The sequence below is a fragment of the Pelecanus crispus genome, chromosome 1, assembly GCF_030463565.1.
Source record: "Pelecanus crispus isolate bPelCri1 chromosome 1, bPelCri1.pri, whole genome shotgun sequence".
NCBI classification, from domain to species: Eukaryota; Metazoa; Chordata; class Aves; order Pelecaniformes; family Pelecanidae; genus Pelecanus; species Pelecanus crispus.
Genome location: NC_134643.1, coordinates 97,943,032 through 97,969,493, shown reverse-complemented (window position 1 = coordinate 97,969,493; position 26,462 = coordinate 97,943,032). Strand labels below are relative to the sequence as shown.

Genomic DNA, 26,462 nt, shown 5'->3' with positions numbered 1-26,462 from the left:
ACAAGCGATGAGAGTCTCTTGATTAGTCAAAAGCCTGTCTTCAGAATAAACACTTCTTTTTTTAAAATCAGGTTTAGTTTTGCTGATTTTATCTCCATTTTGCATTTGCCTGTATAAGCAAACCAGGTTTGGGTTTTGCTTTTATTCTGGGGGGAGGGAAGGTAGTTTTCAAGATTCTGAACTTTTTATTTTTTAGGACAGGATATTGCTGGTTTACAGAGGTTGGAGATTGTACAAGCTCAGAAGCCAGAGAACAGTGAATTCAGGTGACACATTCTTTACTCAAAATATTTTGTATAAATTGCTTTTTGGGGCAAGTTCAACTTTTCTGACGCTTAGAGGTTTTTACTTTCTTTATCCGTTTATGATCGTTGTTTTCTGTTGAGAGTAATTCTCTCATACGAAAATATTTAGGGAAAAGCATTTAAAACTACCATCTTCATTCTGCCATGTAGTTAGTTGTTCTATATCAGTCCCAGGCTCTCCACTGCTTTTCCAGTGCCCCCCTCCTGCCCTGTAGCCCCTCCAGTTCCCCTAGCCCTGGGCTCCACACACCCAGCTTTATGAATGTGTTAGAAACTTAAAGGACGGTTTTCCAATGTGTCATTTATTCTTCTGCAATTTGAAACTTGACTTGATGTTCCCATCCCCACACAGGCTTCCTTATCGGCTGCAGTTCTGGCCTTCAGAGCAGTGGCTTGTTCCTTCTCCTTCTGACTGCACAGCCTGCATGGCTCTTAAACCGTTATGTACAGTGCTCACTTCTCTTAAAGAGCTCTTATTTCTTTTATTTTTCATTTGCAGTATCAATATCGCTCCAGCTGTGGCTTACCTTACAGGCAGCCCTTTCAGCATTGCATAAATCAGATGAAAATTCTCACTTTTTAAACTACCGATTTCGTTACAGCATTGTCAGTGCATACTAATTTGAAACTTCTACTACTGGTCTTCATCATCCTTCCTCTCTTCTGCAGATAAATTCATCCCTCCCTCCCTCCTGTGTGTTCACAGACCAGGCGTGTCTTCAGGATTCTCAAAGCTTTGAGCAAATTGCTTACCGGAGCGTGCTCAAGCCCCAGGCAGATAGATCACATCTATGCATGTCTCCACAGAGGAAGAGCAGCCCCAAATTGCATGAACAGCAAATTAGTCCCTCCAGTGCACTCTGGATGCACTCAGATTCACTCTGCCAGTGCTCAGGTTATGTGCTCCTGTGCGACAGGTACCTGGTAGACTGCCAGGCACCTGGAAAAGCAGCCAGCTGCTATTAAACGACTGGCTACTGGATCAAGGGATATTTAGGTGGACACTCCGTCTTGTGTAGATATGCTAATGTCTAAGAAGCAGCTAGTTAGATACAACTGTCTTCCTGTCAGTAGGGCACTAGTGGCCTCTAGCTGACTATTTTTCATGGAATGTGTAAGGCTTTAATTATCTCACAAGCTCTGAAAAAAGATCAAGGTGTACAAAAACACCCTGGCTTAGATTACCAATTTGTATGCCACAAATCTAACTCTGAACCTGTAAGGAAGCACAGGCTAAAAATCATCTTCTCGCCATCTGAAGATTACAAAAGAGATACCTACTTTTCAGCTAAGAGTTGTGTAAAAATGCCCAAGTATCTTACAGTTTACAGAAATGATTTTTCATGGATTCAGTGCAGAGGTGAGTTTTGCATCATCTTTGTTTACTTCTGCTTCAAGGAATGTGTTTCAGTTTTTTTCTTCCAAGAAGCACCGGGAAATAGGGGCATTCTCTTTCCATCAGTACTAGAGTAGAAGATCAGCTGAACCGTATGGTCTGTGGTGTGAGAGTTCTGCCTCTCTTGCAAAGATGGACCTACATATTATCTTACTCTGCACTTAGATCCTAACAGCTTACATGCAGTTGCAAGCTTTAGAAATCAAGCACAAACTTCTCTCCCTCCCTCTCACACTGCTGCATACTCCTTCTTGAAATTCACTCCTTCCCTCTCCCCATCCCAGAGCAGACAAAAAAGTGAGTAACTTTTTAAAAAGCTGAATGGAACCGTAAGGGTAAGCACATGTCCATGTATTCTTGTGTTTGCGGTTCCTCACTTTGTTGTCTCCCTGTAGTTTAATAGCTTTACTTACTAAAATAAAAAATTAGATAGTAAACCTTTTCCAACAGGGATCAGCTGTGTTCTCTTGAATTTGCTCTGTATTTCTTGAATGCTGTAAATGGAATTGTGGATGTCATCGTGTGTTGACATATTACAGATGTGACACTTCCTTATCTGGACAGAAGATTTGCAAATATAATACGAAGCACTGTCATGAATAATGAAGTGATCTGTAACTTCTATCTGAGTGAAGCAGCAGCAGGCGTATTTGTCGGTAGTCTGTAAGCCTTGTGGGGTTTTTTTATGTGATACTGATTCACTTAGGCTGTCACGTAGGGTCTTACTCTTCCCCGAGCTCATTTCCCTGAGGTAGAGCCAAGCTCTCAGAAATACTCAGCACACAGAAATTCCCCTGATAACACTTCTGCATAGATATTCCAGAGAGCTCAGCACGTGATGTGCTAAGATCCAAGAGATGTGGTGAGATGTTTTGTCACCAGGACAGCCTTCACCCTCTTCTCACCCCCCTCCTAGATTTCCACAGCACTTTCCTCCTCCCAGACCTTGCCAGGTAACGTGTAAACCCTTTTCCCAAACAAAATTTTCTGCTGAAGCAACAGCTAGTGGCTTGGCTTGTGTGTATGTTCTTCCATTTGGGGTGCCCAGCTTGTCTGGCCCTTGACACAGCTCTGAAAATGCGCAGCCGCCGGGTGCTGAGTAGCTTTGAACCTGAGAGTGAACCTAAAGCTTTTGTAACCACACACTCGCGGCAGATACTGTGATCACGGCCGTGCATTTGGCCAGTTCTGCTTCAGAGCCTGTGTTTCTCTGATGGTCCTGCCTTTCTCAAATGCGCTTGTGAAGTTTGTTGCGTCAGTGTTTGTACCATTCCTTAAATCTTCTTGAGGTATTTCCAACAGCAGCAAGGGAGAAGATTTCACGTCTTTGTTCACAGTTCTGTAATGCTTGTGATACATGTATTATGGTAGCCTTCTAATTTTGTCACAAAATCAGTAAGAGATGCACAGCAGAACTATCTGCACAGGAAGTATGCAGTGTTGTTGATTTACTTTGTTACACACACAGACACCCCCCCCCCCCTTACAAGTTTCTGCAATTGAAGCATTTCTGGTAGCAAGGTGTGGGCTTGGGGTTTTTTTGAATTTTTTTGCATTCTCTATTTTACTGATAGTTTAAATTCGGTTTTATTCCAGCTTGTGCATCTGCTTTTATATAAGCACAAGCATCTAGATAAAATAAGCTACGTATCTGAATTATTAATTATGATAAATGCTGAGAAGGAGCAGAGGTTCATTTGGCTGTAAAAGAAAGTGTAGTAGTTTCTAAATGATTTGCTTCAAAAACCTTCTGTGAGGAATAGAGATTTTCAGACCTAATTAAAAAAACAACCAAAAAAACCCACCAAATTGTCTGAAACTGCCCTACTATGCTATAACCTAGGTGAAGGCAGGCTCAGAGGTAACCAGATGAATGCTAACCATCAGAAGTTTCACTCCTGAACAAAGAGGAGAGAGTAGAACTGATTCAGGTAAAATTGTGAGCACTGAGACAATGCGTCGGGGTAGGCTGAAATAGTTTCATACCAAGAGCAGTTGTCTACAAAGTGCGGCATGGGAAGAAAATATTTTTTGTACACTTGATAAAATAAATATTTTTTAAATGGTGTTTATTTCCTCTTTATCTCATCCTTTTTTAATTTATAATTTTGTGTATGTTTTGGAATGTACATAATATGTTAGTACAGTAGTTCATGTATAGAATTTTTTTAGAAAACCATATAATAGGTGTGCATGCTCAAAAAGTTTTTACTGAAGGTGTGCATGCTAGAAAGGTTTGGAGACCACTGACTTAGAGGACAAGTGGGTATCATTAAAGCGAACCCACGCTATTCATTGTATATGGAAGAAGCACATCTAGAAGGTCTTCTCTCTGTGAAAATTATAATTAGGGTAGGGTTTTCTTTACCTACCATGTTCTGTGCCACAGATAGAAAAATACAGAAGGCAGAAATAAAACCAGGAAGACTGTATAAAAAGGTCTGAGGGGAATCCATGGGATTTTCTGCTTATTCTGGCTATGTGAAGTGCTCATAGCTGGTGCCTAGAACAGAAAAACTAAACTGCCCTTTTTATTCTTACAAACAGAATATTTGTCAGGAGAGGCAATATCTTGTAGTAAATTAACTAGTAGTATTGGAAGAAACAGGCAGACTTTTGAATGCCTTTTTCAGGTCTGAATCAGTAACTCCTGAAGGGAATGTGGTACATGAAGAAGGTTTTTTCTCATCTCATTTCTCATCCTGTATCAGCTTCATTTTATACAGATGGTGTCGCCTCCTACAAATGTTTACTTATTTCCTTAAACTGTGAGAGCTAAAATGACACAAATCCCGTATGACACAATTTTTTTGCAACATACTAGAATTTTGTTTGTTTGTTTGTTTTGTTTGCTGCACTCTGATGTTAAACTCCTTGTCAGTGCCTGAGAACTTCTGTTAGAGGTACTAACTAATGCACCTGATCCAGGTGTGCTATCAAAGAAACTTCAGTTTTGCAAAAAGCTGGAACAGCATTTAAGCTATAGCCATCAGCGTTATTCCCTTCGTGCTTTCATGTGCAAACTGCCACAGTTTCTGCACAGTAAAGCAAACTTTTACTTTGAAAACGTTCCCAGATGATCCTGTTCTGTAGCTAAACCAGTCAACCAGTGGTTCCGCTGAGGCACACTGAGGTGTAAAAAGAAAACAGAAACAGATAGGTGATAGCAATGAATGACTCTGTGCGTTTGTTTGTAACGTTTTTATTGGGTTACTCTTATTATATGGAGGCGTATTCTTCCAGGAAAAAAAAAAAAAAATCTGGGTGAAATCTGTAGAGAGTATTTGAAAATAAATAAATAAAATGAAAACACATCTCTTCCCTCTGGCTGTTTTCAAGCAGCTGCACACATCATATTGATCAGGGCAGATTATGAAGAAGAAGAGGCCACTGTAGTCTAATTCAATAATGGAAGTAGCAATGGCTGCAAAATTTTCCAGAACTGATTCTCATTTTTATGAGATTTGATCTTTTAGGAGAAAAACCTGTAACTTGCCCATGTTAGATAATTCACTACCATTTACAGTAAATGGTTCCAATTCTGCTTATCCCATGCCTTAGAATATATGGGGGTTGTGGGGTTTTTTTTCTTTTCACGTTTTCTAGCTTCAACTTCTGATAGTTTTGCCAGGTATACTGAAAAAACTATCACTGATTTTTTTGTTCCCTGTTGCCATTACATGTATTTTATGGTTTTGCAACTCCTTAGTGCTCTCTTCAGTAAATTAAATTGACTGACCCTCTGTGATACATTTCAGAGAGAGGTTTTCTGATTGCTCAGTGATTTTCATATCCCTTTTCAGGTTTCTCTCTACTTTATCAGCATGTCAAAACTAGACACACTATTTCAGCAGGCAGCAGCAACTCTAGATATGATACAACTTCTTTCCTCCTTGTGATTCTGTTTATACATGTGAGGTTGCAGGGAAGTTGGTTATTTTTGGCCACAGCACCATCTTGGCAGTTGGTAATCATCCACCATGACCCATTTGTCCTTTTCATTTTGTGTTTCCCAGGATAAAGTTTTATGTCAGGTAAGTATAGCCTCTACTCTTTGCTCTTAAATGAATGAGCTCATCAGTGACCTTATTGAAATGCATGTTTGCTTGCCCCCAGCTGCCAAATGATCAGGTCACCCTGTACCAGTGCCTTCTCCATGTCATTATTTACCCTTCCCTCAGGCCTCATGTCATCTGTCAAGTTTATCAGCGATACTCTGCTTTCTTCCACGCCATTGACAAAGATGTTAAATATTTTAGTCTCACATAAATCCCAGTCAGCCCCCAAAATACATCCTTGCAGACAGTTAAATTATGAGGTGTTGGTGAGATGGAAGGGTGGGACATGTAGGCAGAGCTTTATTAATTAAATACCATTTTTAATTATGTTTTAAAATAAAATTATTTTGTCACATCAAGTCAGAGAAGTTTCTTACATCACTTGTTTCACCTTTGCCATCCTAGCTTCTTACCTCGCTGCGAAAATGCTTCCTGGCTGCTCTGGGAGAGGAGATGGTTGGGATCGTTCCCGAGAAGACCTCGGAGACATGAAGACCTTGGATGTGGTTCTGTTTTTTCTGAGTATTTGTTTGCTAGTTTGGAGGTTGGTAAAATCAAAACTGGGTGTGGTGGTCTCTCAGCCGGGGGAGTCGTTAACCACTTTTAAGAGCCCTCTTGTAATTTGCATGGGTATGTGTACCAGGGACGGGGGGTAATGTCCAATTTGGGGCGTCGAGCCAGTGTTGCCAATATTTGCAATTTTTACGAAATCTGTTTTTTCCTTAGTTGATGTTTTCCCAGGTTGTTCAGCCAGGATATTGTGTCACCATTTTTACAAGCCATCAAGCAAAAAAGAAAGAAATGTGAATCTTATGGCCGCAGGGGAACACCAAATAATTGAAATTGCAGAAACGAGAGTTTGCGAAGCGGTTTTTTGTGTTTCTGTAAAAACTCATGGCTCTTAGAGCAGGTACAGGACGTTGGGACTGTAACTCCAGATTCCCAAGCGCCCGTGTCTTGCGGGTGTGCCATTTTTGGCATTAATTGGCGCTGTACCTCATGACGGCCGAGGGCGGTATGAGGCGCGGCGCAGAGGCATGGAGGTGCGGAGGTGTGGGGCTGGGCTACTGCGGTTTGGGCTGGGTCGCCACGGGTGTTGGTCTCTTCTCCCAAGTAGTTAGCGATAGGACGAGAGGAAATGGGCTTAAGCTGCGCCAGGGGAGGTTTAGGTTGGAAATTAGGAAAAATTTCTTTACGGAAAGGGCGGTCAAGAATTGGAACAGGCTGCCCAGAGAGGTGGTGGAGTTGCCATCCCTGGAAGTGTTCAAAAAACGCGTAGATGTGGCACTTTCGGGACATGGTTTAGTCTAGTCTACCCTTGATTGGTTTAGTGTGGGCTTGGTAGTGTAGGTTAATGGTTGGACTGGATGATCTTAAAGGGCTTTTCCAACCTAAACGCTTCTATGATTCTATGATTCTATGGTTTGGGCTGAGCCGGGCCTGTGTCAGTGGCGGGGCCCTGCTTTGGGGCCCGCAAGTGTTGGCAGGGGGACAGGCACCAGGCACCCTGCGGCCACACCGGTGGCTGAGGGGAGGAGGCGAGGGGGGTTGAGGGGAAGCCGGTGGGCGTCGAAAGGTGAGGGCGGGCCGGGAGCGGCGGCGGGAGACTACAACTCCCAGCCGGCATGGCGGAGGGGCGGGGCGACGCGGGGAACTACAGCTCCCATGGTGCAGCTGGGCCGGCGCCATGTGGCTGTTCCGGAAGGGGGGGGGGAGAACGGCAGAACTACATCCCCCAGGGTGCCCGGCGCGGCGGAGAGGGGCGGGGCGCTGCCCTGGCCCTGGGCGCAGCGGGGCGGAAGCGGCGCGGCGGGGCCGGGCCGGGGGTGCGAGGCGGCGATGGGCGGTGGGTGCGGCGCCGCGCCGCGGCGGTTGTAACCGTCGGAGGGGGCGGTTGCTGAGTGTGGGAGGGGCGGGGGGGTCGAGGCGCTCTCCTCGGGGTCGCTGCCTGTCGGCGGCGACCGGTGCCCCGGCGGCCGCGCCGGGCGGTTGCCCCCTCCCGCCCCCGCAGGGCTGCGCCTGGCAGGCCCCAGCGCCCCGGGGGGTGGGTGTCCGGTCGGCCCGGCCCGTGCCTTGTCCTGGCGGCGGGGGGGTGAAGCGCGTCGGCACCGCTTGGGCGGCTGCGGGTGGTGGCGGAGCGCGGCCCGGGGGGGCGGCAGGCCGGCCGGCCGGCCGGCTGCGGGGCTCCGCCTTTGCAGGGGGCGAGGGCCCTTCTTACGGTCGCTTACCCCGGCGCTGCCTGTCTGCCCCTGTGCCGGAGTGATGCTGGTGGGGCATGCTGCTGTTGGCCTGAGGTCCCTTGCAGTGGTTTTTTCTCCCCCTTTTAATGCTTTTTTCCTTAATGAGTGATGCTGGGAGATTTCTGTTAAATAATTTCAAAGCGAAATGATGATCTCAAACCGTTTGGTTTACTTTCTGCTTTTAGGTCACTTTTTGCGAACTGGTGGCGTCGAAGAAACCGAATGAATGGAACGGTTCGGGCAGATAGGAAGTTTGCGTTTCATGCTCTCCGCTTACCACAAGACACAAACAGCACTGTGTCTGTGAAGTGACCTGGAATCATCGGAGCTGTGCGTCCTGAGGGACTCTGAGGACCTCTGAAGGTAAAAAAGTGTTGGGTAGCATTCTTTCCTAACCCTCCATTGCCCTCAGTATTAAAAGGAGGCTCCCATTCAGTAGTGTTGCCAGCCCTCTCCACACATTTAGATCTACTTTTAGGCCTTTTGCCTGTTCTGCTTTCCCAAAGAGCAGTCAGAGCAAGCGTGTTTTCTGAGGAAATGCCAGCAAATGCAGCCTTACTCTTTGGCAGGTAAAAGGAATTTCTTCAATGTGGTGGCCTGCTGCTGGCTGAAGGGAGTGATTGCTGTAACAGGATAAAAATATGCATATTTTTGTATTCCTCTCTGCCATGGTACAGTAACTTCTTAAAATGTTTATCCGTTCTCTAGTCTTACAGTTGATTTTTTGCCAGAATACTTGCTTTTGTTCTGTTCTGTGTTTTTTCTCTTTCAATTCTACTGACTTGCCCTTTTTTTTTTTTTTTTTTTGTTTCCCCCCTTCTATGAAGTGCATGCATCTAGTCGTTCCTTTGGATGTTGCTGCTAGTTTGGCCTTTGCCTTTTCTTTTATGAGCTGGTGCTTTGAAATTTTTACGTGTTTTGGTTCTTTCAAAAATGAGTATAATAGCCTGTGAAGCACTTCTGCTTGAGTGCCTGTTTACTGCTGTCTTGTGTTGTCTTCTATTCATGGCACAGCTTAGATTCAGCCATAACTTGTTTGAAATGGCTTCTACTGTTAGAATAAAATGTGCTGGCAGTACCACATGAACAAACCTTTTGTAAAAACACTGAAGGTTCTTGCTGACAGGCTATAAAGGCAAAGTATTTCCATTTATTATCAATCTTTATAATTAATGTCATCTTCGGCAGTAGTAATGTTATTTTTTGGTAAAGTTAACTTATTCTAAGGCACCTCCTACATATTGTTCTGCATAGAACCCTTTGCTAAGTGTAGCATAATCTTGTAAACATGCAATGATTTTCTTCATGGTCGTCTTTGGTAACTATTTCTTACTGACTATGCTTACTGCTCCTATTAGAGCCCTGCCTGGGGTGGAAGGATGGTTATCTTTTTAACAGAGCAAAGGACACCTTATTTAAGTGGGGGCGTGTCTACTGTAAATGAAGGTGCATTGGATGTGCACAGTGAAAAGGCAGAGTAGTCAACACACTGTGGCAGGAAGAACTTCTAGTTCAAAATTTGCCTAAAGTGTTGTAGAGTTCTTCATCTCTTCTGTAAATAGTTGAAGTGTTAGGCAGAAGCATTGAGGGGACCTTTACTATAAGGAATTGGGGGTGTGCTCTTGCCCTGGCACTGCCTTGTCCATACTGAAAATCCATGTGTGTTCTTTCTGGGACAAATGCCACACACAGCCACCCGCTAGAGATGCTGGGGACTGTAGCCACCTCAGCTGCTTTCTACCTATCCCCAGAGGTGTGCGTTACAAGGATTGAAGGTCAGTAGATAGCCATGTCCCTTTTACCAAGTCGGTAACAAGCACTGGGCAGTGCTTTAATTTACTGTTTGACTTTTAACCCTTCATTTTGCTTGCCAAGTCCACTGTATGCCAACACACAGAAAGCTAGCCAGAAGTGTGTGGTTGTGTTTTAGTATTTCCAGCACCAGTGTTCTGTACCTGTCAGCAGGGAAGTTGTATCTGAAAGTAAGAGGTTTTTTGGGCCAGTTGTTTTCTTTCTCTATGTTAGGTACAAATTTTATAGGGCATTGTTATTGTAAGCATTTATATTAAAAAGCAACGGCAGCAAACCGATGGCCCATAATGCCCTGCTTACATTCTTTTTTTGCTGGGCTCTACTCTGAGGATGGAGCTTGTAGGTTCTTGTTATTCCCCTTTCCAGAAAAGGCACTTTCTAAAGAGAGTAGTCTGTTGCAGAGGGTTCCTCTTGCAGTGAATGTGACTGTAATATAGTGGAAAATCCAGACCAGCCTGCTTGCCAGCCTGTTCTGCTGCTTGCCCTGAGAGGGAGTTCCCAGAGGATCTGCTCAGCGCTGAGCTCAGCTGGGCAGGAGCCGGGCAGCACAGCTTTGGCCCCGGAGATGCCACTTGCCCTGTTTGCTTTGTGAGAAGTTTGTGAAGGGGAGAGGATCCCTCAGTGAACTCAGTGGGGATGAATAGTGAGGTCAGCCCTATACAGCAACTTGCTCTCTCCCTATTCTGCTCATCCAGTGTCCTGTGTACCTTGAGCTACATGCTAGGGTATCGAAGGAGAATGTAAGTACCTAACCAAGAATTAAACACCGCACAGAGTATTTGCTTTCAAGTCTGGACTTGATTCTATGTCTTCTAGATAAATAAGCCCAGATATAATGTTTTCTCCCTCTCGATATTTGTCCTAGCTTATAAAAGTTCACAGCTTGTGGATTATTGATTAAGTACAGTTGTGGTATGCAGACTTTGCAGTATTTTAAATGGGTGCTGCTTGTCAGTTCCCCAAAAATCAGTTCTTACTCGTTGCTAAGGATGCAGTTAAATGAGGCACACTCTCTGTATTATCCATCCTTGAATATGAAAATTAAGCATAGGGGATGATGTGGGTACACATCATCTCTCCTCCCCAACCCTGTTAGCCAGTTTCAACCAAATAGATGGGAAGGAAAAGAGGTAAGTGGCATTGTTAGCAGCAAACATTGGTGCCTTTGAAACTCCCTGCCTTAATTTGCACCTTGTTTTATAGTTCCAGAATTTCTTATTGGCAGGTCTGACTTGAGTGCTCATGTTTTTCCGTGTGAGTGTTCTGTTTTAAGGCATTTGCTGTTTCCAGTTGTGGTTCATTCAGTTGCAAAGAAGCTAGACCAAAATATTTTGATCAAAGTATGTGGGAGTAGACAAGAGCTGATTAGATAGTAGCTCATGTAACCAGGCTAGCTCTAGCTGTTGAGTTAACTTCAATTTTTTTTTTTTTTTTTTTGGCAAGTGCATCAAGCCTGATTACCATAATGCATAAATTTAATCAAGCACAGAAAACGCATGAGCACAACAGGCATCTGAGAGTCCTCTGATGTATTGCACTATCTGCAAAACATGTATTAGTAATCAATTACTCATTAAAGTCACAGTATTGTCATTAAGTATAAGCATGTGTGGTATCTGTATTTTCCCATGCCTCCTTTGACCCTGAATTTACATGGTTTGTGAGCACGACCCTGCAAAGGAGGGCATAAGTGACCCCTAATACAGGGAGCCAGAGCAGGGTCCTCCTGCCAGCACATGAAGGCCTTTCAGTTTTGGAAGCTCTTGTCATCTTGCGCCCATGGAACAGGGTACCCCCCCGGCATTGTTTTAGTTCTTCAGAAACACCACTGTATGTATTGTGGCATTATTGCAGCATTTATCATAATTTCCAAATTTGTCTTTCAGTGCTTCCTTCATGCTCTGTCTATAGTGCCTAGATACATTTCTCTGCTTCCCTAATGGCATTCTGGCATCTTGGCATAGCTGTGAACAGTCTGGAAGAGCTTTTTTGGCATGCTTCTGGTTCTTATCTTTGCTGTAAACACAAGCTGTGAAAGCCGTATGGGATGGCAGGCTAAAAATAACTTCTACCCTTGGTAATCTCTTAAGGAAAGATAAGTCTTCTTCCAAGGTGCTGTGGATGGATTCTCTGCAGTTCCCTACAGTCAGGATCACAAATGGCAGTGAGCTGTGCCATCTGCTTTGGGGACAGAGTTGCTGTTGCTCTGTCAGTTGCTGTCTCGGAGAGAGCAGCTAGCGCAGCGTGGCTGGGAGAAGGGCCTTGAACTTGCAGATCCAGCGGATGCTGCCTAGTACTGTAGACTTGCTCAGTTCCTTTGATTCCAGCATGTTGGAAAAGGAAGACACGCATATCCTGAGGGGACATTGCATAAGAGGAGTGATGTTCATGAGTTTGACACTGCTAGGATAACTTTGCATTTACTGTCAGAGGAGTTACTCACTTGTCCCTCTCTTTCCTTACAGCAGCAAGGGCGCAATGATGGATAACCGTTTTGCTACAGCGCTAGTAATTGCTTGTGTTCTCAGCCTCATCTCCACCATCTATATGGCAGCTTCCATTGGCACTGACTTTTGGTACGAATACCACACCCTGTCCCCAGCTGAGAATGTTAGTGAAGCTGGTAGGAGCATCTGGGAGGAATTTATCAGCGACGAGGCAGATGAGAAGACCTACACAGATGCGCTCTTCCGGTGCAACGGCACAGTCGGATTGTGGCGGAGGTGTATCACTGTACCCAAAAACTCTCACTGGTACAGCCCACCAGGTATCTCCCGACCTTGCCTGGGGCAGTGTGTGCTAACTTCCTCGCAACATATTCATGCCACTTTGTTCCTCCAGCAGGCTTATTTCTAGATTATGTGGGTTTTTGTTTAATAAAGACAGTCTAAATAAAGAAGCGAAAGGCAAAATGGTCTGTGGCTGTCAGTGCTACAGACTCTGGATTTGACACATGATACTTGATCTAAATTTAGTCTGGTAAAACTTGAGTTTCTTTTGCATCTGCTGCCCAACTGGGGATACAGTTATAGTTGCTCTGCCAATCGCTGTCTTTTTAGGAGAGGTCCTGGGATCTAGCAATGGAATAAAGATACTACTTTATCCAGGGGGCACTTGCTCCTTTTAGCTAGTCATTCATTTTGCTCACGTCACAAATGTCCCACTGTTGCATCAGCACATTTTGGACTCCTTGTTCCATAGTGCTGGATATAGAATGAAATATTTGTATTCTTTTTCACAATGGTTGGGGGCTAAGAAAGTGTGGTGAGCAGTTATTTTAATTGCTTCAAAGTAGATTTTGCATACATATTCATAGAATAGAATCATAGAATCATTTAGGTTGGGAAAGACCTTTAAGATCATCCAGTCCAATCATTAACCTAACATTACTGAGTCCACCACTAAACCAATTAAGGGGAGAGTAATAATTTCATGTTTCCTGGCTTGGTGGCTTTTTGTGTGTGTGAAGCCCTTCATTTTGAAACGTCTTAGAAAAATCTACTTTCAAACACTTTTTCTGGAGAAAAATCATTATATGAAATACTACGCCCCCACACCCCACCCCAGAAAATACTTATTTTGGAAGACATTTAAACCAGCTCTGCTCAATAATATTCCCAAAGCAAAATCTGAGGCATAAAAAGGGAGAAATTTAGTATAAAGAAGCAAATATTTTCTGTTCTTTAAATAGTCTTTTCTATCCCATTTTTGAATGAAATGTTTAGTACAATACTACATTCTGCACATGGAGATAAACACAGCTCAGTTAAGCAACTCTGAGTACAAGAGTATGTAACAACATAATTGAGCATCATATGCCACATTTCTTTCCCAATCTGTCAAGCATGGCCCAGTTCTCTGTGGATAACCCAGGTAAGCTTGATGATTCTGCATGTCTGAATGCTGTCCATCATTGTAGTAACTACATTATGCTAATTACATTATGATAAGGCATCCTACAGATCTGTTTTGAGAGTTAGTTTTTTGTCCAAAATGTTTTTTCTCTAAAATTTTTTCTCTGAGGAGCTTCCCAGCTTAAATGGTTGGGAAAGCAGGAATTGAAGCAGGGGGATGGGAGGGAGGCATCTAATGGTAATTTTTTCTTTTTTCCTCCAGAAACTGATATGACTACAAACTGCATCAGTTTTTCCCTCTCTGATCAGTTTATGGAAAAGTACATAGAGCCTGGAAATCACAATAGTGGCACGGATTTGAATCGAACTTGTAAGTGTCATTCATGTCTGACAGGTAAACAAGTAGGATGAGAAAAAAAAGAAAAAAGACATTTCTCAAATACAGTCACTACTGAGGGAAGCATCAGTACCTTGCTCTGCTTTTTTTGGTTTTGTGGGGTTTTTTTTTTCACTTCTTCACAGTAGCACAGGCAGTAGGTCAAAGTTTAAAAGGAAAATGTAAGTGCTTTAGCAAAGGTTTTGCCCATGAATGCAGCACAGGAGTTAACAAATGAAGTTCTTCTATTTTAGTGGGGCCTTTGATCCTTTTTAGCTGTGAATGTAGAGTGTCTGGTGAAGCAGAAGCAGGGTGGGTAGAAGGGAATATAATAAGATGGTGGGGGAAGATCAGATTCTAGCACATTTCCAACAAACTTGTTTTGTGTGTTTTTCACATGCAGATCTCTGGCGATTGCAGTTTCTTCTGCCCTTTGTCAGCCTTGGCCTCATGTGCTTCGGGGCTCTGATTGGGCTCTGTGCTTGTGCCTGTCGCAGCCTTTACCCCGCCATTGCCACTGGAGTCCTCCATTTCCTGGCAGGTAGGTCTCCTGCCACCCACCACTTGCCCTCCCTCCTACAGAAGCTCATGGTGACAGCCAGAGCACTTCAGCGGTGAGCTCATTGCGCTTTACTGCTTCCTTCCCCAGGGCTTTGTACGCTGGGCCTCGTTGGCTGCTATGTAGCTGGGATTGAGCTGCTCCATAAGAAGCTGCCCCTGCCTGATGATGTGAGGGGTGAATTTGGCTGGTCCTTCTGCCTAGCCTGTGTCGCAGCACCTTTGCAGTTCATGGCAGCTGCTCTCTTCATCTGGGCAGCTCGCACCAACAGAAAGGAATTCACTCTCTTGAAAGCGTACCGTGTAGCATAAGTGCTGCTACCAAAGTGTTGGGTTTCCATGTTATAGCCTCTTCTCCCCCCAACCCTCACTACTTTTTTCTTTTAGTCAGAATTTTACCTTGTACTGCATGCTTCTTGCCAGTTGAGACAATTTAGCCTGCAGGCCCTGAAGACAAAGAACTCTGGGCTAAATGACCAAACTCTGCCAGAAGTCTGCAGAACTTGAACAGGTTTTTAAATTGTGGTTTTTTTAAGGATTATTAATTTTTTTAAAGCTTCATTTGGTTGTTGAATATCCCTTTAGTTAGGTGTACATGCTCCTTCCTAATTTTATTACCCTGTCAGCCTGGAGGAAATAGGAGTGGTGTTGTGAAGTGGAAGAGAGAGAGGAAAAGAAAAGATGCAGGTAGGCAAGAATGGGAACATCAGTGCACAAATAGTAAATAATCAGGAGCTGTCTGCTGTGTGACCCAAGCAGGCAGTACCTACAGAGAGCACCCAAGAGATGTGGGGGAACTCGGAAACCTCTGTTACGGAAATACTGTAGCTGAATCAGTCCTGTAGCTTCGCTTTGGGTCTCTTACTCTCCTGAGCTTGGTACTTTTTGTGGCTTCTGCCAAAGCTGATGCAGGCAGAGCAGCAGGCTGTGGGAGTGCCTGCACAGCACACCGTCCTGAAGTAGACTCTGCGTTTGCATTCGCCAAGGAGCGGGATAAGTTGGCCCACATGGAGCTTTGTGCTGCTCTAGCTACACTGCTTCCAGGACCCAGGCTAGTTTGGTATCTGCACTACATGTGATTGTGCACTCTAATCTTAACTTGTGGTGCTTTTGCTTGCTGTGAAATAAGGCTTTCCTCTCTCTTCTGTTGAAAATGACCCTTCACAAGTTTTTTTGTTTTTAATTTGGTTTAGTGTACGTGTGTATATGTACATATATAAAGTTAACATTTTTTAAAGCTCACCTATTTATCCTATATAGCACACAACAGGGTTTTTTTTAAAAGGTGCTGCTCTTTTCCCATCTTGCCCCAAACCTATTGTTTAAATGAAATAATAAAAAAAACCAGCTCAGAAATTTTCGGCATTGTGTGAGTCTGATGGGAGGGTGAGGGAATGGTTTGAAGTGAAATTCACTTGGGGAAAGAAAAGCTAATGTCTAGATCATTCTCTGTTTTCAGGGAAATGTCACCAGAAACAAAGATGTTTGGTTAGTTTGTTTGGGTTTTTTTAATTAAATTATTGAGCCTCCTGCTAGCTTTAATTTTTTCTTGTTCATCATTGGGGGGCGCAACACCCCATAATTTCTAAGTTCGCAGCTTCTGCACATGTTCTTCTAAATCACTGCAACTCTAGCCAGACTGGGTGGCATGTCTTAACTAAAAAGCAATGTTCCAAGACTAAATTGTTTAATTCTGAGGCCTTAACTCCCCTTGTTTCCTTACTCCATGCTTGAGAGAAGAAATAAATCCTGACAAAATGCATAAGTCTGTGATGACAAGGATTCTGTGAGATACTGCTGATAAGAATGACACAAATAAGCATTTTTATCTTGCAGCTGTTTTTTTTATTTTGAGTTTGTTTTTTTTTTTTTTCCAGCAGGTGCTTCTACCCAGGCTGTCTTTGCTGGGTCAGCAAACAGCCCTAGTCACTAGTGCCCTGAAGATCAGGGTTATCTGCTAGTATTGTTTCTTTATTATTTTTTTTTTTTTAAATCATGTGTGGTAGGGATCAAGCTACTTCTCCTTTTCTTATCATCATTGGAGTCTTTACAAAATGAAACAAGGATGGTGAAGAAAACCAGGATCACTGGAAAAACAGTAGTAGGCCGTTCATCTTTCTCTTGCTGTGTAGTAATTTTTCAGCTTTCCTCGTAAAACAGCTTTTTTCCCTCTTTACAATGTCTGGGCCAGTTCTAACTCTGAGAGGGGATGTGGTGTTTTTGTGCAGTATCTGAGAGTAAATGAAAATCTGTGATGCTGATGTGTGCTGATACGGTGTTTTTTCAGAGTGATTATCAGTTATCTCTGATTTAGGTAGATAAGGCCTAACTGCTCAGCTTGTCTTGTTCCTCATTTGTCAGAAATATTGGGGCACGCAAGCCTCAGCTCTGGTCAAAAGGAAACACTGCTGGTTATTTTACCTAGTACAGTTTGTTGGTGGTTTGGTTTTTTTTTTCCAGGAGCTGGCAGAATAATAGCTTGTGATTTTAATCTGAGCAGTGGGAATCTTGTGTGCTTGCTCTCTCCTCTTGTATTGGACACCTATTTTTTGAAGTGTAAATCTCAGTTTTCAAATGTTAACATTCTTGCTTCCAAAAGAAGGATTTTTATGGAGAGAAAAGGGAATGTTAGAGGTGCTGTCAGTCCTTTCTTGATCATTTTAAGTATCAGCAAAACCAAGATTGCCTGCTTTTGTCTGTCTTGGAAAAATGCTGCTGGTTTTCTCTGTCCTGAAATGAAGAAGACGGGTTTTAATTGATCCTTGATTTGGACCATTTAACTAAAATGAGAGTCACCTTTCAGGGGTTTTTTGTTGTTTTGGTTTTTTTTCTTTTCCTTTCAATCTTGTGTAAAGATTTCTTCTTCAGAATGGATTTCAGCGAGAAGCAGATTTCATACAGAAAGACGACTATCCCTCTCTGTTTTCTGGGGTGATGGGTCTTGCTTTGTAACTGTGTGCTTTGCTCTAGGTGTAAAGGGAGCAAGAGTTCTTGGACTGCTGGCTTGGGTCCACTAAATGGTGTTGGAGGAGGACAGAAAAACAGAGTAGACACCGAGGAAGGAGTAAGTCTGTGAGAGAGATGATTAAGCACACTAACAGACACTGAGACAGATCTTGACCCAGAGTGTGTGGTACAGGCCCTTCACGCTGACAGTTCTGCATGCCACGTTCAGGGGTTGGCTGCGTTCAGGAGAAGCTTGGGGCATGTCTGTATGTTTGTGGAAACTTATATATATGCAAATTCAGACACCCTTGCCTAAAAAAGTGAAGAGAGTTCCAACTCTGGAAGAAAGTTGTGAGAGCAAAGGCTGATTTGTGCTCCTCAGTATTTTGTGGTCTGACCATGGGAGATGTTTACTGATACTAGTTCAGTGTTGGAGATAGGGATGAGGCAGGTACACACATGGTGAGATCAAAACAGATGAAAAAAGGGATGTCCTTGTGTGTCTACGCGCAGGGGGGAAATGGCATGCATCTCTAGCACCGTTGTATGGGCCAGTGAAACTGAAAAGAAGGCATATCAAAGGAAAAGGAGAAACAAAAGAGGAGGAGGAGGAATCCCATCAGACTGAGTGTGAGAACTGAGGATGCTTGACACTGCATGGGAGCAAGCTCCCAGGACTCCAGCATGAGCTCCCCATGAGGTGCTGTGTAGCCAGCGTAGCAAAGGCCACCCGCTGCTCCTGCATCACCACTACCTTCCTGCCCACCCACGGTGCCGTCACAGTGGCGGCGTAAGCACGTGGGTGAACTCTCCTATTGTGCTTATGAGAAGCCCATAAAGGTTCTGTCCCCCGAATCCGAGGTGGGCAAGCTCCATTTGTCCTTCAAACATGCCCCTGTGAAAATGTTTCTTCTTTACGGGCTTGGGCTTGTTTTCCTGCCAACACTGTGAAACCACTAGGAAAGCAGGACTAGCAGAAAGCTGCACAGAGCAATAAGGTGTTTAGTCTAAGTAGCAACTGCTTCTTATTTTTAACTCAAAGTGACATTTTCCCTGTCCTCTCCCCCCGCTCCGAACAACTCTGAGAAGGGGCTGGTCAATGAAGCCGTGAAGAGGGGTTTTGTTATTGTGGCTGTAAAGACAGATCCCGCTGGTATTGGAGGAGAGATTGCTGAAAACAGGAGAACCGTCAATCCCATTTCCTTTTTAATAAAAAACCAGTATAGAGCAAACAAAAGAAATTGCTTTGTTGTGTAAAGGGGACAGTTTGCCACTTACGAAAGTGAATGCAAGTGATAGCATAGTCTTGGATGACCCAAAAGGCCCTTCTAATCTGTTGTCATGCCAGAAACTATGTGTGATGGTCTAGTTTTCCTTCTGGATTGTGTGCTGGCCAGGTGGTCCTTCCCACATGGAAGGTCTGCTGTAGTCTTTTTGCTACAGTGATAATGAATGCCTCCTCTCCACTCATCTAAAATGCGCTGAAGTGTGTTTTGAGAAAGGTGTTTGGATTTTTTTTATTTTTTAATTTTTTTCTGTTCTTTGTCACTTATGGTTGGCACCAAGTTATGTACCAGCTCACAGTCTCTCTTGCAGTGCTGTCTTAGTTCTGTGATTCAAGGCAATGACTTCGGAAAAAGCTGTTTTCTGTTCACTAGCATTGTGTGTACTCAGCCAGCACCTGCTATTCAAAGAGAAATTGTGAAATGTCAGCAGCTTGTGATCATTATATCTTGGGCTGATTGTCCACCTCTATCTGTGTATTTCCTGCTTCAGTAGGTTGTGTATCTCAACAGAGAGAGGATAACTATCGTCTTGACAGTGCTTCCCCACCTCCCCATTTCCTCAGGAATAGCTATAGAGTTTTGTGTTATAGAGCTTCTTTATAACCTGGTTTCTAATAGGAAAGGATCAAAAGTTTGCGTGTTTACTACTAACTCTTCTGTTGCTGTAGAATATTATTCTTGCCCTATATTTTTAAACTACAACTTTCAAAACCACAGGGTGTAAAGTGAAGCCTTTGTTCAAGTTATGGTTCAGCTACATGACAGTTGAAGAAGGGACACTCTGTAACTGGAAGACTGTATAGGTATCTGGATATGGCAGTAACAGCCATATGCAAAATTACACTTAACAAGCACCTCTCTGCCTACTGATATATGCCAAACCTTTACACAAACTGACAGTCACTGAAAAAAATCTGACAGCAATAATGTATTCTACTCCTTTCTCTTTTCTTCCCTTCTAAAATTGCTACTTTTAAAAATAACCATACGGACAGTGTTTTATTTATTGGTCAGGTTGGAGCAATGAGTGTCAGATGTCTCTGTGCTTCCTGCTTTCTGTGACAGACAAGGGTGAAGGAGATGATAATTGATTTTTGCACAGGATCCAAGCATCTCTCTAGCTTTGGGTTTTCTGAGGTGAAGATTGAAAATTTTCGAGAAAACTGGAACCTGATGTTTAAGCAAAATTAATTATTGCTTAATCAAAACTGTCCTAAAAAAAAAGGGTTAGTGGGGTTTTTAATAGCCGCCTTTCTTTTTCCAGCTTTCTCAAGTCTTTCATCTGCATCTTTTAAAGTGTTTCTTATATTACATGGTTTTAGAATATTACCTTTTTTAGCTTGACATTTGCAAAGATGATGATCCCCTTGTGTATTTTGTATCACTGTCTTAGAAGAGGAAACCCTTACATATATAACTTTTTAATGGACCTACCCATTACATCTGTAATTTGGGCTAGTTCTCAATATCAGACATGGATATTTTTAAAAATTTGGAGTGCCTATTAAAAGTAAGATTCATCAAAACATGCTTAATAGCATGTAAAAAAGTAATTAATGAGGGACTGTTTCCAGACCATGTTGTTAGCAAGGACTCTTCCTGTCCCATGTTATGACCTACCATGTGTCCCAGACTTTACAATCAGTCCTTTTTCCATTCAGCTTCCACAGCTGAATGCACTTGAGTATATTTTGCAGCAAATTAACTTGATTGAGCTGTGGTTGAGGCCCATTCTTGTTGTAACTTCACTTTTTATCATCGTCATGATACAAGGGTTACACTGCAATGCCTCTGTTGTTAGAAAGATGGAAAAGCCCTGTGAAGAAGCAGCACATGGCCTCTCTGTGGAAGAACCATCTTCTGTTTGGCGCTCTGCCTGGAGGAACCAAGGCAGACCCTTCCTGGGTGAGGGAGTGTAGCTCTTTGCCAGTGCCCCATCATGTTTTAATACCCATAAGCTCAGTGGTGGAGACCCGTGTTATCTCTAAGTGTCAGTATCGGGCGTCCTTTGCACCATGTCAGGTGAGCGTGATTAGAGCCTTTCCCAGCAGTGTCCAACCCTGATGCACCAAGAATATGCTCAGGCTAAGCTACTGAATCAGTACTGCACTGAATGATGGGGTTTTCTCCCTCTGAGGCCGAGTACAGCTTGTACCTTGAGCTAATTTGATTCTTCCGGAGATTTCTCTGCAGAGTCTGGTAGCTGACATTGTTGGCTAAGTGACCATGGCAATACCATTTTTACGTTAAGCGGTTTCGGTGTAAATTCACTGAGAAACCTCCTTCATTATCAGAGGATTTGCCTGTAACAAACACATGTAGAGAGCATCAAAGCTGACCATCTGGTATGTTTACACTGATGTTGATTTAATCGTTGATTGAATCACCAGTTAATCGCCAAACTGATGTGTTTTGGAGCACTGGCTGGAAGAGACCAAGAGTGTGCTGGAGTGGCAGTGCGGAGCAGGTGCTAATTTTCGGTGATGCCTCAGCTCTGCCAGAGCCTCCTGCCTACAGGCGATATTGATAGCAGACGCTGGAGAACTGGTTCCACAGCCTCTCCAAATCCTTCCTGGGTCTCGGCCCTGCACTGTACCATGCTCCCTTACCACTGCTGATTCACTAATTTGAACAAACTGCTTGTGTGGGTGATCTTGCGATCCCTGTGACTTTACTTAAATACTTTCTCCAACCCTCATCAAATTGCTTTGGTTGAGAAAGGGGTGGGGTTCATCTTCACCAGAAATAAGCTCTGCTTTCTGAGTGCTTTCTGGGGCTGTTGCAGTAGTTTTTTTGCAAACAAAACACTTTTGTCTTGCACTCAAGTGACCCATTTAACTAGCTAGGTTTGATTTGCATTTTGATGTTTACTTCCACACAAAACAGCAGCAGCAGTGGTATAAAACCACAGGATCTGCCCAGTGCTAGAACTGTTTGGATTCTCTAAAGGTCTTCGAGTTCTGGAAAGTGATTAACTGTCCACAAATGATGAGGACATCCCGAATGGTGTCCGTAGTGGGATGCTGCTGGAGGAGTTCCCCCTGCCTACAGCATGCTGAACTGGGAGGTGAGGCAGGAGTTGCTGCTGAGCGGGGCATGGGCTGCAGCGGGAAGTGAGCAGTCCCTGAGAGCGGCTCGCAGGTTCTGGAGCAGCTTCACCGTTCTGCTTGAGCCACTGCAGACCTGCCCAGGAACAGCACTCGGACAACTCTACCAGCCGTGTGAGGGACCGCATGGAAAATACTCGGTGATCTTCTGGGCGTGGGGTTGAAGAGGAGGCTGTAGCAGCCAGGGCTGTCCTCCACGGGGAGCACAAGGAAGCGTGTAGCGTTACAGGGAGAGGAAGCCAAGCCTGTTATGGAGCAGACAGGTGTGTTTTACCTCCAGGCACCTTTGTGAGCTGACCGGAGTGTCATCATCCAGGCAACAGACTTGTTCCCCTTCTGTGTCTCCTTGCTTCCTTCTCCCAGCTCCTGCACTGATTCTCCCTCTCCGTTCCTCTCTCATAGCCTCTTTTGCCACAATAAATAAACTAGCTACATGCTTCAGAGGCACATTGAGCTGTACTGAGAGGACCTTAAGTCTGTCCACATCCCTGTTACATGCCCAGTTGGAGTGCATCTAGAAGCTTAAACCCAGCTAATTGGAAATGCTAGGCACAGGAACGTTTAGCTATGTACATGTATGTACATTTAGCTATGAACATGTAGCTATGGCCCTGAATGCCTTTAAAGCACTGGCACTCTTTTTAACATGGCCTGGATGCTGTTGGCTCTGGTCTGCCAGGCTCTCATCTTATGGTTTAAATTCTCTGCTTTCAGTGTTTACAGAATGAGAAATAGGACCTTAATTTACACTAAAATATTTACATAGTACAGTCTGGGCTAAAGGATCTCATGTTCCTGCCAGCTGTCTGCTTCTGTTACGCTCCCTACCCTGGGTCATCTTCACCCCAGGAGATGCCAGTAGGGAGCTGACAGCTTCTTGATATTTGGGCATTGTTCGTGTTCAACAAACTGGCAAGGAAACAGGGATCAACAGATTGAGCAGTAAAGAAAACCCCTGTGGTGCCATCATACACAACGCAGAGATTCTGGTCCATAGGTAAAGACAAGTTTGTGGGGAATTTTTTCCCCCTTTTTTCAGGGGCTGTATCATATATTTAGCTGAGGTTTTTCCTTTATTGCCAGTAATTTTTAGATTTAACTGTGAGAATTTCTAAAAATTACGGGAGTCACCTTTGTCTTCTCACTGAAAAGGAAGATTTTCAACAAAGATATCACTAATTTCAAGATCCCCAACCCAAGGAAAAATCCTGAGAGTTACCTGAAGCAGTGAGAAACAAGTGGGACAAGGGAAGTCTCTGATAATGAAGATTCAGGAGGATGAATTTCAGGCAAAGGTAATGTTTTCTGTAGGTTTCCTATTCTGGGATGTAGTAACTTGGGAGATGCATAAAAGATGCAGGAAATAATTGTTGTTCTTCACTTGACCATGGTTCAGCCTTAGCTGATGTTGTGTGTTGAAGTTGTAGATAGTTGGGGGTATCCTGAGAGGAGTGAACAGTACCTCTAGAAGGTTTAGAAACTATAATCTACGAGATAGGGAGCAATGGAGCCATTATGTAGAAGGAAGGACTCTTTGGGTGGGGTTAAGTAATATTTTTTTACAAAAAGAACCGATACAGACAGTGGCCAGTGGTTTCTCACATCCACTGGTGACAGGACAAGAGGTAACCAGCTTAGTTTGTAGTAAAGGAGAACTAATGTGATGGACAGAAAAAAATCTTGGTCTAGGCATGCTTGATCCTGTTATGTTCCTTGTTCAAACCATCTTCAGGAAAAATTCCACCTACCCAAGGGCTGATCTGCTGAGTGTTATCAAGAGATACCATTTCTGAGGGACTTTCTTGGCTTATTCAGTCACAGAATTTATGAAATACAAATGTCAGAGAAGGTAATTGAGCATGAACCCTCAAAAGAGTGTTGTGAAATTCAGTGAAGATCCAAGTACTTGTTTTACCTGAGACACTGGCTCAAGATGTGTTCCAAAAAGTCAGTTATGTAGACTTTCCTAAAATTTTCATTTATTGTATTTGTTTGAGGTGTAGTTTGGGGCTTATTTAATCTAGTTTCCAAGTGAGAGAAGCCTGAGGAAACTATGATGTCTATTTATTTATGATTATTGTCCTTCCTTCCCCTTTAGAATCTATTGGCCAGTTCAAGCCAGAGTTGCTGAAATATTGTTTCTTCCATCTTTCCTGTAAAGAGGCGTCACAGAGGACAGGGTCTCTGTTAGTGCCTCCACTGAAGGAAGCGTCGCCGTCTGAGTCCTTACTAAACAGAATAGTCCTTTGTGTAGATTATAGTTCACGATCATCTTACCCTTTTTTTTATTTTATTCATTGGTGTCGCTGTTATACAATGAATGAGAGGTATTATGTATTGGGACTTCTTTAGGTGATTTTGCAAGGGATGAATGAAATGCATTGGGACTTGCTCCTCCTGGTTTTAGAACAAACAAAAGACTAGCCTTGAAATCCTGCAGACACTTGAGTCATGCCATGCAGATCTGGTCTGTAAAATTCACGGTCACAGATACGTATAACTGTTTTGAACCTTGGTGCAGCATTTAAAGGAAGTCAGTCACTTAGTGTAATCAAGAATCACCTACAGATTCACTCTTCACAATATATCTCACATTAGATTCCTGTCCCATTTACAGTGTTTCCTGTAGGGACGAAATGAGACTACATGTACCTATTGTTTGTAGCCTAGAATTGTTCTCTTTTAGGCATTGATGAATTAGTTCATATAGAGTGATGTTAAAAAATTGTCATAAATAGGAGAATAAGAGCAGATGTTTGATATGCAATGAGACTTCTTTTTGATGTTTGTTACTCTGAGTCAGACTGACATGAAAGTGCTCTTATTTTATCAGAAATAAGAGATGACAGAACTTGACAAAAGCACAGTTTGGAAAATAAGTCTGAACTGCAAATAATAAAGCTGATACTCCTTCTGGCCTTGCAGGAAAGAAGGTAGCTTCATGTTAATTATATATTAATATCTGTTCTGAGATAGTATTCTTCTTGAGCTTATTCACACAGAAGTACTCGTCAGCTGGTTCCCCAAAAACTTCTTACAAATTTGTCTCTGAAAATGAGCTAGTTAAGCAAGATTTCTTCAGTTACTGATTTCTAAGAATTAATTATCTTTCAAACAGGAAATAATTTCTCATCATACTCCTTTTCTAACAATAGATTCTGCCCTATCTGAATTCATTGTGTCTTATCAGAGGTGCTCCAATCTTGAGCTCCCCTTTGTTCTCTATGTCTTTATTTTTTAAGGAAGGTTCTGTCCCACCTACAAATGGCTTCTCTCAGATGAGTTCTTTGAACTCTTTCCAGCTCATATTATTGCACACTGCACAAATCTTCTCATAGTGACAAAATTTAACAAAGAAGAGAAAGAGTCACGAAGAGGTAAGTACATTAAAATCATGAGCAGTTAAGCCCAGAGAGAAGAGCCGGGTCTAACTAGAAATAATCAAATTTCAAGAGAGTTGCTAGCATCTCAATGCTACAGTGGTGGGCATTTTATGTGCTTTGTGGGTATATGAAGCTGAGGTACGTGAAGCTGATGCAGTAGCTCTCATATTCAAAAGGAATTCTCATATACAAGGAAATGCTGTGAGTTCAACTCTGGTATGATCAGATCACACATTTAAGGGATTTAAATATAAATACTAGATATAAATATAAATACTAGATTTTAGTATCAGGTGTCAATTTTGTTTCAGAATCTTGCCCTAAGTCTTACAGAAAAGTAAGGGGAAACTTTGGGCCTTTGTTGCTTACCTAGAGTCAGTGGTATAGGGAATTTGTTTTGAAACTGTGTTGCGGTTTTTCAGCTTACGGGGTTTGTTTTGTTTTGAGGTTTTGCTTGTTTTTGAGGCAAAGAAATCTTAGTACATGGTTCTAATTAGGAGAAATGTCTCCCCAGAGACCACTGCACCACCACATTTATTCTCTAGGATTACATTGCTTGGTACATTGTCATAGTGCATGGAAGTTGACAAATTACCTTGTCTGAGGCTTTATTGTATGAAGACTTATGAAAATATTGGTGAAGGGAAAGTGTCAGCCAGTTGAACATTTTGAATCCTTACTTTTTCACAATGTACCCTGCCATTAGCCTGTTAATATCAGGCTTCCAGTTACAGCTCTGTATGATGGTACAGAGATATTTCAGCAAACAGCAGCACAAGGGAGCCCTGATTATACAAGGAAAAATAAATGCACAAGTACAGAACTGAGCAAAAACTCAGACTTGACACAATCTCCCCAATCCCACATGTAGGAATTAAGAAATGCAAATTCAGAAATGTTCTTTTACTAGCCAAGTACAGTAGTTGTAGCCAGAAAAGGTACACAGAGAAGAAAATGAAAGACGACCTTCTTTTTTTAAAGAAGGTAAACAGTGACTCAGAAAACAAGGTTTTGGTCATATCTGGCATTAACATAGTGCAGATAAGCAAAAATTAATTCAATAGTAGGCTCAGAAAAAATGCTCCCTGTGCAAACAGGAAACAAAGCACCAAACATGCAGTTTGGCAGTGGTTGAATGTGT

At 43.0% G+C, this 26,462-nt stretch overlaps 1 protein-coding gene across 1 annotated transcript; it reads left to right on the top strand.

Annotated features, from left to right (window-relative positions):
* The first annotated feature begins 8,194 nt into the window (after positions 1–8,194).
* Positions 8,195–15,320, top strand: CLDND1 (claudin domain containing 1). Its single transcript, XM_075722940.1, has 5 exons — positions 8,195–8,362; positions 12,280–12,578; positions 13,928–14,035; positions 14,445–14,582; positions 14,691–15,320. Exons 2-5 carry the CDS (start codon positions 12,290–12,292, stop codon positions 14,909–14,911), a joined length of 756 nt encoding a protein of 251 aa, XP_075579055.1. The 5' UTR covers positions 8,195–8,362; positions 12,280–12,289; the 3' UTR covers positions 14,912–15,320.
* Positions 15,321–26,462: the final 11,142 nt, after the last annotated feature.